This window comes from Microcebus murinus, chromosome 9 (genome assembly GCF_040939455.1).
Source record: "Microcebus murinus isolate Inina chromosome 9, M.murinus_Inina_mat1.0, whole genome shotgun sequence".
NCBI lineage: Eukaryota > Metazoa > Chordata > Mammalia > Primates > Cheirogaleidae > Microcebus > Microcebus murinus.
Window position 1 is genome coordinate 76,369,869 of NC_134112.1, and position 12,227 is coordinate 76,382,095.

Sequence of the window (12,227 nt, forward strand, 5' to 3'; positions counted from 1 at the left end):
GCTGTGCAAATTGACCTCCCTACCAGTAGGTAGCAATTGCCAGAAGGAACAAGCTACAGTGTTGTTTTGGAGACCTGTAACCAGCTCTAGCTGCTCAGGAAAAGCACTGGAATGCCCCAGGTGGCGGGTGGGACCTTGGAACATCCAGGTGAGTCCTAGTTCACCACTGCAGAGGTGGATGAGGGAGTGAGGGTGAGTATGGCTAGGTTGGATAAGCTTGTTCTCAGGCTCCACAAAAGCTGTTAGTCAAACTATGGCCCGAGGGCCACATGCGGCCCGCCAAAGACATTTATCCCACCCGCCTGGTGCTTTTGCCGCTGCTGCCAGTCCTGCTTAGCAGCCGACTCGTCCAGGGCCCACGGTGCGCATGTGTGGAATGTGCGCCGCACTCTTCAATGGCCCTCCAGCGGTCTGAGGGACAGTGAACTGGCCCCCTGTTTAAAAAGTTTGAGGACACCTGTGTTAAGGAGTCACTCCCAAGCCTCCAGGAAGGAGCTGAAGTGGCCCCACCCAGCCAGAAAGTCTGAAATCAAGCACTGGGGAGGGAGAAGTGGGAATGGGTGAAACCAACCTAACAGGTACAATGAACACTATCTGGGTAATGGGCACACTTGTAATCTTTACTCAAGCATAACAAAATCAATACATGTAACCAAAAACATTTGTACCACCATATTTTGAACTTAAAAAGAAAGAATTTCTGATGCTTCAGTATAAATTAATAAGAAAATAGAATTTCATTAGCAAAGTAAGATGTGCACCAATGGATTAGGAGTATACTTACTACCACAATGGAAGCTATAGAGACACAGCTAGCTATTCAGTTTTGATTAAGATCCCTGGCCCTAGATGTTGGTTAAAATATCTGTGTAGCTAGATTTTAGCAAGCTACTTATTTTTTTTTTCTCTTTTTCTAATCTGCAAATTTTGAATAATAATAGTCAATTCATAAAGATTAAATTTTAGCTTCTATTTTACTTATAAAATAGAACCCCAGGGGCTTCTGGGGTGAGACACATTCTGCTTTGCTAAAAAATATCATTCCATTAAAACATTGAAAAATCAGTCCCAAGGTCTCTTCCAACTAGGCACATTAAGATGCCATACCAAGCATTTGGACATAGGTATCAAGAAAAGGGGCACCTTATCCTCACAAGCCAACCGTTGAGCTTGTATAGCTGGAACTCAGGGACACTCAGCAAATGACACTCTTCTAAGCAGTCCATTGCTTCAGTCCTCATGGGCCCATTGCAGTGCTTAGAATCACTGCAATTTACTGCCTTCATGATATTTACTAGCATGAGGTCAATTGAGGACATGGCTAAAATAAACTCTTCTATTGATCTGTTTAAAGCATTTTCATGAAGAGAAATGCCTGAGTGGTTGATAAATGATTAACAAGCCCGAGAGAGTAAATCTTTAAAAAAAAACCGAAAAACAAAATAAAACCCAATGGAACATAGAAAGGACTAAAACAAACCACTGTTAAAACATGAACTTTGAGTTCCAACAGAACCTGAGTTCAAATCCACTTTTTAAAGCATGTAGGTGGTTTTGTTGAGTTACATGTCTCTTGCCTTCAATTCCCTCAAATGTGAAATGAGAAGCACATAAGTAATTGTTTATTGGTTTTTAATAAAGGTTAAATAAGATAATTTGGGGAAAGCAGTTGGCAGAATACCTGGGACACAAGAATGTTCCAGAAAGTGGGTCTGTTCTCCTTTACTTTTAACATTACTTTGGAAAACCACTTGGGGTTTCTTTTCATTGATAACTCCTTTGAACTTGAGATGGAACTAGGACAGAAATTAAGGCCAGCCTATTGAAACAAACCAATAACCAGTAGGAAAATGAAAAAAAAATCAGTCAACAATTCATTGTTTGATGGTTCTACATGATATAGATTTATTTTGTTTTTAAAAGACAAACTTGGATTTTTGTTTTGATTGAATTATTTAGTTAATCTATTACTGTGTCTTTAGAAGCACAGGGTTGTCCAGTTTTGTAACCTAAAAGTTAACAGTAAATTGATTTACATTCATGTTAAAATAAGCCCTTCCTTAAATTTCATACCTTCTAAAGGCTCGCACTCTCTGAAAAGAAGTACTGCTTTTATTGTAAGCAACAGTTAAAATAATATTCTTTGGGTTTAATTAGCAGTTGATTGAATGATTAAATATATGTTTAAAGTGGCCAAAAAATAAAATCATGTTATTGTACTAGGAAAAAATTCTCCCATTAACATTAATTGAGTTTTAACAAATGAACTGATTAGAAGGGAAGGAAAGAGAGGCACAGTTCACCAAATGCAAGAATTTGGTGCCAAACGGTGCCAGGCACCTGTTTTCAGAGCAGACCTAATGTACTTTTGTCATGGCACCGTGGAAAAAATAATCACTGTCTGCACTTCTTAACAACAATACGCTTTCTAGTTAATGAATCATGCACTGAAACCATTTGCTTTTTATTTACTTGTTTTCTTTTACAAAGAATTTATATTCATTTTCTCTGAAAATTACAGAGGATAATCAAAATGCCATGCATTTATATGTCAAAGGAGCAGCAGAGATGATATGTAGTCATGGCCTAAGTTTGGCTTGACTGGTTTAATTTTCTATTTTTTCTGCCATAAGTAATGACTTATGCTGAGACTAACTCAGAAATATTAAAATATAGCAGAGCTCCAGGTATGAATGAGGATGTGTTCATGATAGCATTCAGCTGGGTCTAGGGGACTCATGGGGCCAAAGGAGTTAGAAAGAAAAGGTCATCATGCTTATTAGATGGAGTAACAAGTTCTCAAACGGGAATGGGGTAAGAGTAGATTAGAGCCCTGTGTCTGTGACTCAAATTTGTCATCTGATATAGCTGCCAGAGATTCATATATTAGTCCTCAACAAATAAGTAGCTGAAGTGGGAGTGGCAGAGGGAGGGGAGGGTTAGTCACACAGAATTTGAAAGACAACACCAACAAAGCCAAAAACAACTGTGCCTGCTGTTTTCATTCCAAATTCTGGGCTCAGATCAATGTTACTCTATAAGGGCTTGGGAGTTTTTCTTCCTCCCTCCACTGAGCACTGTGAGGCCCCAGCTCAAGGAGAGACCCAGCCCAGGATGCTGCAGCGGAGTGATCGCCCCTGGCAGGAGACAGTCCATCCTCAGCAGGGGCCAGTCCCTTCTCCAGCCTTGCAGGGGGAGGAGACCTTGGTAGAATCCAAAAGGACTTTTTGTTTGCTCTGGTGAATTTCCCTCAGAGATTCCCAAATCAGTGGCAAAGATTCCAAGGGAGGCTGGAGGGCCTACCATATTGCCATTAATGTGATTCTATTTTAACCCAGACTAGTATAACCTTAATTAACTCTTGTGAGAGAAGAACAAGGTTCTCTTCCACTAAGAGAAGGGATTGTGCATCATGGGTGGTAGGAATTGCCCCAGTAGGATGTGCAGTCAACACATCCGAGGAGACTCACGCTGCCCCACATCCTGTGTAGCAGGCACAACCCCAAATAAATCTCTGTGAGTGCTTATTCATTTAACCCTCACTGCAAGCCTGCTACTATTCCATCTTACATTTGAGGAAACAGAAGCACAGAGAGGTTAAGTAATTTGCCCAGGTCACACGGCTTATAAGTAAGTGGTGCATCTGGGACCTGAGGTAGACAGCCTGATACCAAAGCCTGTCCTTTGACCATTAGGCAACACTTGTGCCTGGCACAGAAAAGGTGCACACTGAATGCTGATTCAAATCATTTTATTGAGGAATTAAAAATGCATTGAGTTTATAACTCTGGACTTAACAGACTGATTACTTTTAAAAGCAAATAGAAAAATGCTTACAAGTACACGAAAATGAAATAAAATCTGAAATTATAAGAACACGATAGAATGATTTCTTAGATTTTCTGATTAAACAAGGAAAATTTCTTTATGCTTTCAATGTCTTCTTATTCCCATGAGGAAACTAAATTTCCAGGAAGTTCTGTGACCAAGCCGCAGAGCTGACAAGTAAATTAGTCTGCGTTAGAACTCAGGACTCCCCTGTTCCTCTGCCCCTTTCCCCCAGTATCACATTGCTGCCTAGTGTCAGGGGAAGAGATTATTCCACCCCTGGCTGCTCCCTGGAGGTTGGTAACTTGAGCTGCAAAGTCTCTAGGGTTGTACTTCTTTTGTTCTTCCTCTCATCTACTTGACAGGCAAAGGACAATTAATGATTGAATATTCTATTTAATTATTTTTAATCCTACTGAGAATCAACCAACACTAACCGTTAAAAAGGAGGAAAACAGATAAAACACAAAGTACAACCACCCTGACTTCAGGCACAAAGTATCAATACTTGTTCAACTATGAGCCAGGCAATTAAACAGCAAAAATAAAGAACAACTAAAATAAGTCTGAAAATCCACCAGTCTGTTCACTCACCTTGCTGTGGAGAATGATAGGCAGAGGCAGTAACACCACCAGACTGAAAACCACGAGGAGAAGTCGACGATAAACAAAAATATAATTGAGAAATTTCATTGCCCCGAGAAGGTGTCTTTGATAGTGTCCTCCTCGACATAAGGTAGATGTTAAATAACCAACCTGGATTAATATTTTTCCAGCCCATCATCTTCGCTCACTGTCCTAGACTGACTAACATCAGTTAAAATTAAATCTCATTTTTAATTGTTTTACTATCGCAATTACCATGAAGAGATAAGCTCGAGAGTGTTGACAAGAAATCATAAACCACTTGCTCATGTGGTTTTTGAAAAGTAAAACTGTTCTTTTCCTACATTCTTTGTTCATGTTAACTGCTATACAGACTGGACAAGTCTAGGAAAAGGTAAAATCGTGAAGTCATGTTTGCCCACGATGAGGTTCCTTTGCCCCTTCTGCTGTCCCCTGACTTTCTGACTCCCTAACTGGAGTAGTTGCAGCTCTGTAATGGTGCCTTGAGCAAGTCTCCACAGGCTTTCTCCACTGCCCTTGCTAAGGAAGTAATGTGTAAATTGTGCAATGTGTAAATTGAAATAGCAACTTCAATAGTAGGGATTTCAGTGCATGGCAATGTGGAAGGGAAAGGTTTTTTTTTTTTTTATATAGTTGGATTTGGGAGGGCTTCTTAGATAATATATTGAGTCAGCCTTCTGCGAAATTTATGACAAATTCTCCCTATTATTTAAAAGCAAAGTTCTGTGCATTTCTTGGATCCTACTGCTTCTTTTGATAGGAAACCAAAAATAACCATATAGGCTTATATAAGCCCTCCACTTTAAGACCTTTGCAGGCTGAACTTGGTGCCATTGTGCTGATACTGACTACATAATTATCAGGGAATCTGCACAGGGATGAATCATTAGGGCCACCCAAGGTGTGTGTGTGTGTCTGTGTGCACATGAGCACTATGAAGATGGGGATTCTTCCAGTAGTGATATGGAAGGTGTATTTTGAAACTCCTCAGGGACAGGGACTCTCTGGTTTGTTTCACATTGTGTTGTGAATTAATCATCCAATAAACCTCAAGTAAGCAAGGTGTATTTTGAAACTCCTCAGGGACAGGGACTCTCTGGTTTGTTTCACATTGTGTTGTGAATTAATCATCCAATAAACCTCAAGTAAGCAACTACTGGCCATAACTCCCAGGCATTGCCCTATGAAGGGGATACTGTCTGAGTGCCATGTATGAGCTGAGCTCCCAAACATTTTTAGATAATGTGTTTCCCTGAAAATAAGACCTACCCATAAAATAATCCCTAGCAGGATTTCTAAGCATTTGCACAATATAAGACCTAGTGATGGGCGTGGCTACGCAGTGCAACCCATGCATGTCATCCCAAAGTGGTAAAGAAGATGAGCAGCCCTTCTCATCTGCCCCAGGAGAGCTCTATTGCTCAACATGAGAGATTGGGGCCAATGGTTCTACAGGAAATAGAGTCGCAAGAAATTCAGGATGGAATTCGGGGTTTGGAGCGTTATGATGATGTTCCAGAAGAAGATGACTTAACTATATTTGAATAAATGTAGATTGTTGTACCGTATTTTAAAAAAATAACACATCCCCTGAAAATAAGCCCTAGGGTGTCTTCTTGAGGAAAAATAAATATAAGACCCCGTCTTATTTTGGGGGAAACACGGTACATTTTAAAACTAAGATGATTTTTTCCCCTCTGGCTAACATCCAGTAATCATTTACCTTGGTGCTTTTTACTGTTTTCCATTTCTTCATGCTCACCTCTCTATTTCTTAAGGTAATGAATCTTCTTGATGAAAGAAAAGCATATAGGTGACATATGTAGTAAAATTTCCAGGCCCACATCAATTAGCTGTATCAGTTTTTATTTTCATTACCTAAAATAATTATCTAAGGTAGAATTTTATTTATAGATTCATACTCAAGTCTCTAAACAAATTGGCATCATTTATTATTAACCACACTTTGATAATTATTCTTCCAGTATCATGAAATAAATGATTAACTGTTCAGATGAAAATTGAACTGTGACCTACGAGGTGAGGACTTGAACTCCCATGAACCGAGAAGCAAAGTGAATTCCAAAAAAGGAAATCTCCTCTAGCAAAAAACAGCAGCTGCCAGAATATCTCAGCACGGAAGCCAAGACACAGCTGGTCACACCCTTCAGCAACGTGGGGAGAAATGCTATTTTCTTGACCAAGCCTCACCACATTTTTATTTTGGGTTCTCTGGGAGATGAAAGGGGAAAATTCAGGGGGAGGGGAGAGAGAAGCGGGGATGTAAGGAAAGAAGGGAAGAGAAGAGAAAACGTTCCGGAACATTTAACATTCTGTTAGAAAAGGGAAGTTGAAAAGAGTTCCCTCAAATATCTAGAATGCTGTTTGCTGTTGCCTCTTCCCTGTTTGTCCCTCGCTCCCCTGCCTAGCTGCCCCGTGCGATAGTCATGTTCCAGCAGTCCTGACACATGTGACAGTCCTGTAATCCGTGTGAGAACTTTGAAGGTGTTCAGAGAGGAATCCCGAACTCCTGGATGTGGCACTTACTAAGTCGCTACCTGGTAGGCTGGTGACTGCTGTGATTCTAGGACTGTTAGAAATGGAAATCTACACACATGGATCATGTAGCACTGCCATAGACTCCCAGCAGAGCCAAGGGTCCACTCTTCCTGTCAAGTCAGGAGGTTTCCATGTAATTCAAACTAGTCACTCAGAAAACTGCTGTGCATATAGCTTGAGAGACTAAAGACACTAGTGAGGTAAATATTTTCCCCTGATCATCTCAGTTCTGCTACAGATTCACTATTGCTCACAGCCAGATATGTCCATTTTTCTCTCTCAGAAAAAAAAAAAAAAGCAAAAACCTGATATTTCTCCCACCATCTTTACCACCAAAAATATTGTACCTTTGGAGCATCTCCTATCAGTAATAACAATGAAAAGATAAAGTGTTGACCTGTTTCCTAAGGGTGAATTGATTTTAAGTATAGTAAGTGCCATTGACACAGTCCAGCTTCCTGTCAAGCTGACCTATCTTCTTTGGAAATTATTTTTTACCTAAATGTAGAATATCTGACAATATGTTATTAACATGAATATGGGACGTTAGCCAGGCTGCCCTCTCGCAGTAATTTTCTGTTGGCATAGCTACAGCATTCACTGCTCTTCACCACTCAGCTTCTTTTATTATTTGGGGTTGGTGGCTCTTGGTTCAAAACTGTTACTTTTAAAGAAAATTCAGCATTTAAAGGAAATGTGTGCCTTACATGTTTCAAGAATAAACACTCCAACATTTGACAAGTCCTTTATGTTTATATTTTTGTTCACTTTCTTTATCATAGATCCATAGAGATGTATTTTCAGAACAATATTTTCTTCTCAACATATGTCATTGTGAAGATGAGACACGTTAATTGACAGACAGACCATGAGGATAGGGCTTACTTTACACTTTTGGCCCCGATAAGCAAATGATAGTGCCAAGGAGTAGTTTAATCTGTTGGAGGTTTTAGAAGAAAAGAGGCTACTAAAATGGGCCCAGATGTAAAACTTACTAGTGAGTGAATTGATGTGAAGATATTGTGCCTTCATAAGGGAAAGACAGCCTGCCCACAGCAAGGAACTTCAAGTGACTTAGTAGAACCTAAGACAAGTGCAATCAGAGGGCAATTGATTCTGACTGCTCTGTTATTTTGGAAAACAATCTTCGTTTTCATAATCCCTAAATCAATTAATTATAAATTCTCATGGCAAGAGTCTTGGCCTAATGTGGCTTTCTTGGCCTAATGTGGCTTTCTGGATTTTTTTGAGAATCATACCAACTCTGGTTTAGAAAACTGTTCTAAGGGCCCCATGAAATATCCATGCCAAACAGCCCATTCTTTCTCAACCCATTATTAAATACCTCTAATGATGGATGACTCATTCCTCATTTCATAAACATCTCCTTTCTTTTCTTTGAGACTTATTTTCCTTTTGAATTGAGACAAAATTTGTCTTCCTATAGCTTCATCTACTGTTTTACTTCTGCTGCTTGTGATCATGAGGGGGAAAAACTCAAGCTCCTCTTCCACATGACAGCCTTTATGCATTTGAAGTCTTCCCTTTTTCAACTATTCCTCATGTCTTAAATTTTAAGTCTCTTCACTATGCTGGGCACTTGTCTCTCTATCTCTGGCCTGTTTCCTGAGTTAAATGTTCTATTTCAGATTCCGTTTGTTAGTGAGGAGCAGCACTAGACTGTCACCAACTTGGTTGTGGATGTGATTCTTATAGCAATGCAGGCTAAAGCATGAACTTTTTTATAGTGATCCATTACATTCCAGAAACACTTTGAGCTTACCATCCAATAAATATTCAAATCCACATATTTGATAATAGCAACCTCTATATTTTTATCTAAAATCATTGACAATATATTCAAGCGGTTCCTTCCTTCAAATACCTTCCTTCAAGATGACACTCTTACATTGGAAAGCAGATTTTGGGTACTTGTATTAACTTGGGTCCACCAAATTGTCACCTATTAGTAGTCCTTTCTAGAATCTGGCCCAAGATTGGCAACTAACACTGATGTACAGTTAATAGCAGTGACTTTTACCTTGTTGACAATCAGTATGGTATCTACCTGTCTCCTATCTTGGAGCAAAAATCCACATTTCCTCTAAAATATTTGAAATCTACAATCTAGAAATTTAGGTTGTACATCTGATTATGTCTTCCCTTCCATTCCTTGACTAGCATAAATACTAAAGAGGACAAAAAGAATTTTTTCTAAGGCATGAGTTACTTTCAGCTTTACCAGTCAATTATTTCTCTATACTTTGAAATATGTATTTGTCTGGGCAAGAAGAGTCAGTAAATTATACTTACTGTATCATTGATTTCTCCAAACAAATAAGAATTATCCTTCAATAATTATTCAAAAATAAAAAAATAATGTTTATATTTTCTAGAAAGGAAATGTTATCACCGCTAAATGTGTGTGAATGCATATGTGTGAGTCTATCAACAAACATCCAGAAAAATACATGCGGCATTAGTGTGACCCTAGTATAGGAAAACACTAAAATGTTCCTCACTGTTCTCTCTTCCCTCCTTTTTTCCTGTAGGAATGTTATGTCCTGGGCAGACTCAGCAAAAGCCATTCAGGGATCTCAGGAGAGGCCACTGAAGAAAGAGAGAAGCTGGATTGAAAAGGACCAAAGGTGAGTGAGTAGATTTCAGAGGGTCTGCAAGGTCAAAATTATATTCATAATAAGAAAATGATATTATTTGCATTTTCATCTTTTATTCACTTACAAATATACAGTGTAATTTTCCAGAGGCTACAAATATGTGATATGGCAATAGACTGAATGCAGAATTCAATTCTTTTCAGTATCTAAGACATCTGTAAAAAAATGCAATAAGCTTTCCCTGTAAGATCTGTTACAAGGATGCTCACTCTTACCAATGATTTTCAACCTAGCCAGAGAAAATCCTAGCTAGAAGAATTAGATAAGAAAAAGAATTAAAAGGCATCCAAATTTAAAAGGGAGAACTAAAATTATCTCTGTGCTCAGAAGAAATGATCTTATATGTAGAAAACTCTAAAGACTCAACAACAACAAAATCTGTTAGAACTAATAAATGAATTTGGTAAAGTTGCAAGATACAAAATCAACATACAAAAAGAATTTGCATTTCTATGTGTAAACAATAAGTTTTGAAGCCAGAATGAACAGAGAGCTGAAATAAATAAATACAAGATGAGCTGTTATTGTTATAATGAAATTTGTCTCATGAGGAAAGTAGGGAGTTACGGGTGTCCATGAAATTTGATGATAATAAAAAGAAACCTTCTTATGCAAAGATGACTGTTTCCATTAAATAAGAAACTATAATTGCTAAATTATAATAACATGGACTATTCTGTGTTATGATAATCACAATCACAGATATAATTACTGTTTGATGTAGCCAGGGGTAGGTAGCTATATATCTTATTATTCAAACTTGAACACTTTTGATAATAAAAAGGGTGTTATTAATAATTACTTTGGGACTGTTCTGAGAAAATTTCCCCATGTGGTCCATTTAGCCACAATGGAAACTAAGAGTCAAGTTGAACCTTAAAGACTTTTTAGATCATTGGAGAATCTGGGAAGAATGTGAAGATGGTTTGGGTCCCAGGTTATCAAATTTTTTCTTATTTTTCAAAAAAAGTCAAAAAACATATTCTTTTATGTGAAATGTCCTGATATTTAAGTGTTGGGAACTGATTCAATGTGCCACTAATAGAATTAAAGGCACGAATATGATCCTGTTTGTGATTTTTCTGACCAAAACTCTCTATTTTAACCCTGAAGACAAATCTATATATAGCCAAATCTATATATAGCCAGCCACGCATTGCAGGAAGTGTGGTTGACTCAAAGCAGAAATCATCACTGTTAACTAAGAAAAAAAAAATCACCAAAGGCAGGTCCAAATGAAGGGTTAATAACATTGTTGTATTCCAGAAGAGCACAGTTCGTGGTACATTGTAGCTAGTAATTTCTGGAATGTAAGATGAATCTACCCTTAGTCATTCTTGAGAAAGGACTTATGGGTACATTTATTGCAGCAATAAGATGAATTAAACAAATGTTATAGAGACCAAACAGAAGTTGGAATTTTTCAATGCTCTAATTCAAATACTTATATCAGAGATGAGCAACTGAGCTTCTTGGATGAGAGCTGACTTCAGCCGGGGCATATTAATACAATATTTTTCTCACCTCTGCACCCCACTGAAATTTAACATCCCACTATAATTAAAGCAGAAGGTGCAAACATTCCAACGGTTTATTCTACATCCATTTCTTACTTATAAATAATATACATTGAAAGCATATTCAACAAAATAATCTACTTTTTGTAGGGAAATAATTTGCCGTGCTAACTTTGCCTGATGTTTGCCATTCTAACTATTTCTTCTGAATGATCTAGGACATAAAACACAATGTGCCTTTCTAAATAGTCAATATTTATCATAGTATCAGCAGTCTACCATGCTACTTCAAGAGGTTAGACAGAATCAGATAGCCAGTGAATTTGATTATAGATTAGAGTAAGTGCTTTGAATCTAGCCCTTGAAGAAGAATCAGAATGAGGTGATCTATGAAATCCGCATGTGACCAGAAACTTTAGAAAGAAGAAACATTAATGCCCAAGCCACTCAGTTTAAGGGGGAAAAAAAAGGAAAAGAGGGAGAGAAAAGGGAGAAAACATTGAAATTTTGGCGGTAGCATCATTTGACTCAACTGAATTTAGACAGAAATTTCTGCAAATGTCCAGATAAACTCTTTTGGAGCTCCCTTTAGAACTCTGCAAAAATACTACTATAATAATTCAAAGATGAACAAGATCTGTGTTGACAACATGCTGTAAACCCTTCTGACCTGCATCCCTATGTGCAACCAGGGTGAGGCACCTGGCAGTGAGCCCCTATGCTTATTAACACTGCTTCTGCTGGAAGGACCTATCTCAGCAACTCAGTAGCCCAAGTAGGTGGTAGGAAAACCAACTTTGCCATTAGATGGGTGCCTTCTCCACTGGAAAGACAGAGGGATGAAGCACCAGTAAATGTTCCACTAGGTTTAAAACTTTTTAAAGGATTTTTTAAAAATCTGTGTATGTTGTCTCAATTTCTGTCTTTGTTTCATCCAATTTTCCTTATTTTCTTTGTCATTTCTAATGCATTTATCCTCTCCTCTGACAGCTTTTCTTAGTTCTTCTTAGCTGCTGTT

The 12,227-nt window shown here is 38.2% G+C and overlaps 1 protein-coding gene across 1 annotated transcript in view; it reads right to left on the reverse strand.

Annotated features, from left to right (window-relative positions):
• The window catches only part of SLC13A1 (solute carrier family 13 member 1), a 78,508-nt gene extending 73,608 nt beyond the window's left edge, over positions 1–4,900 (reverse strand). The window contains exon 1 of the mRNA XM_012751842.3: positions 4,423–4,900. Coding sequence (XP_012607296.2) covers positions 4,423–4,521 — 99 coding nt within the window. The 5' untranslated portion in view covers positions 4,522–4,900. The remainder of the gene's footprint in view (positions 1–4,422) is intronic.
• Positions 4,901–12,227: the final 7,327 nt, after the last annotated feature.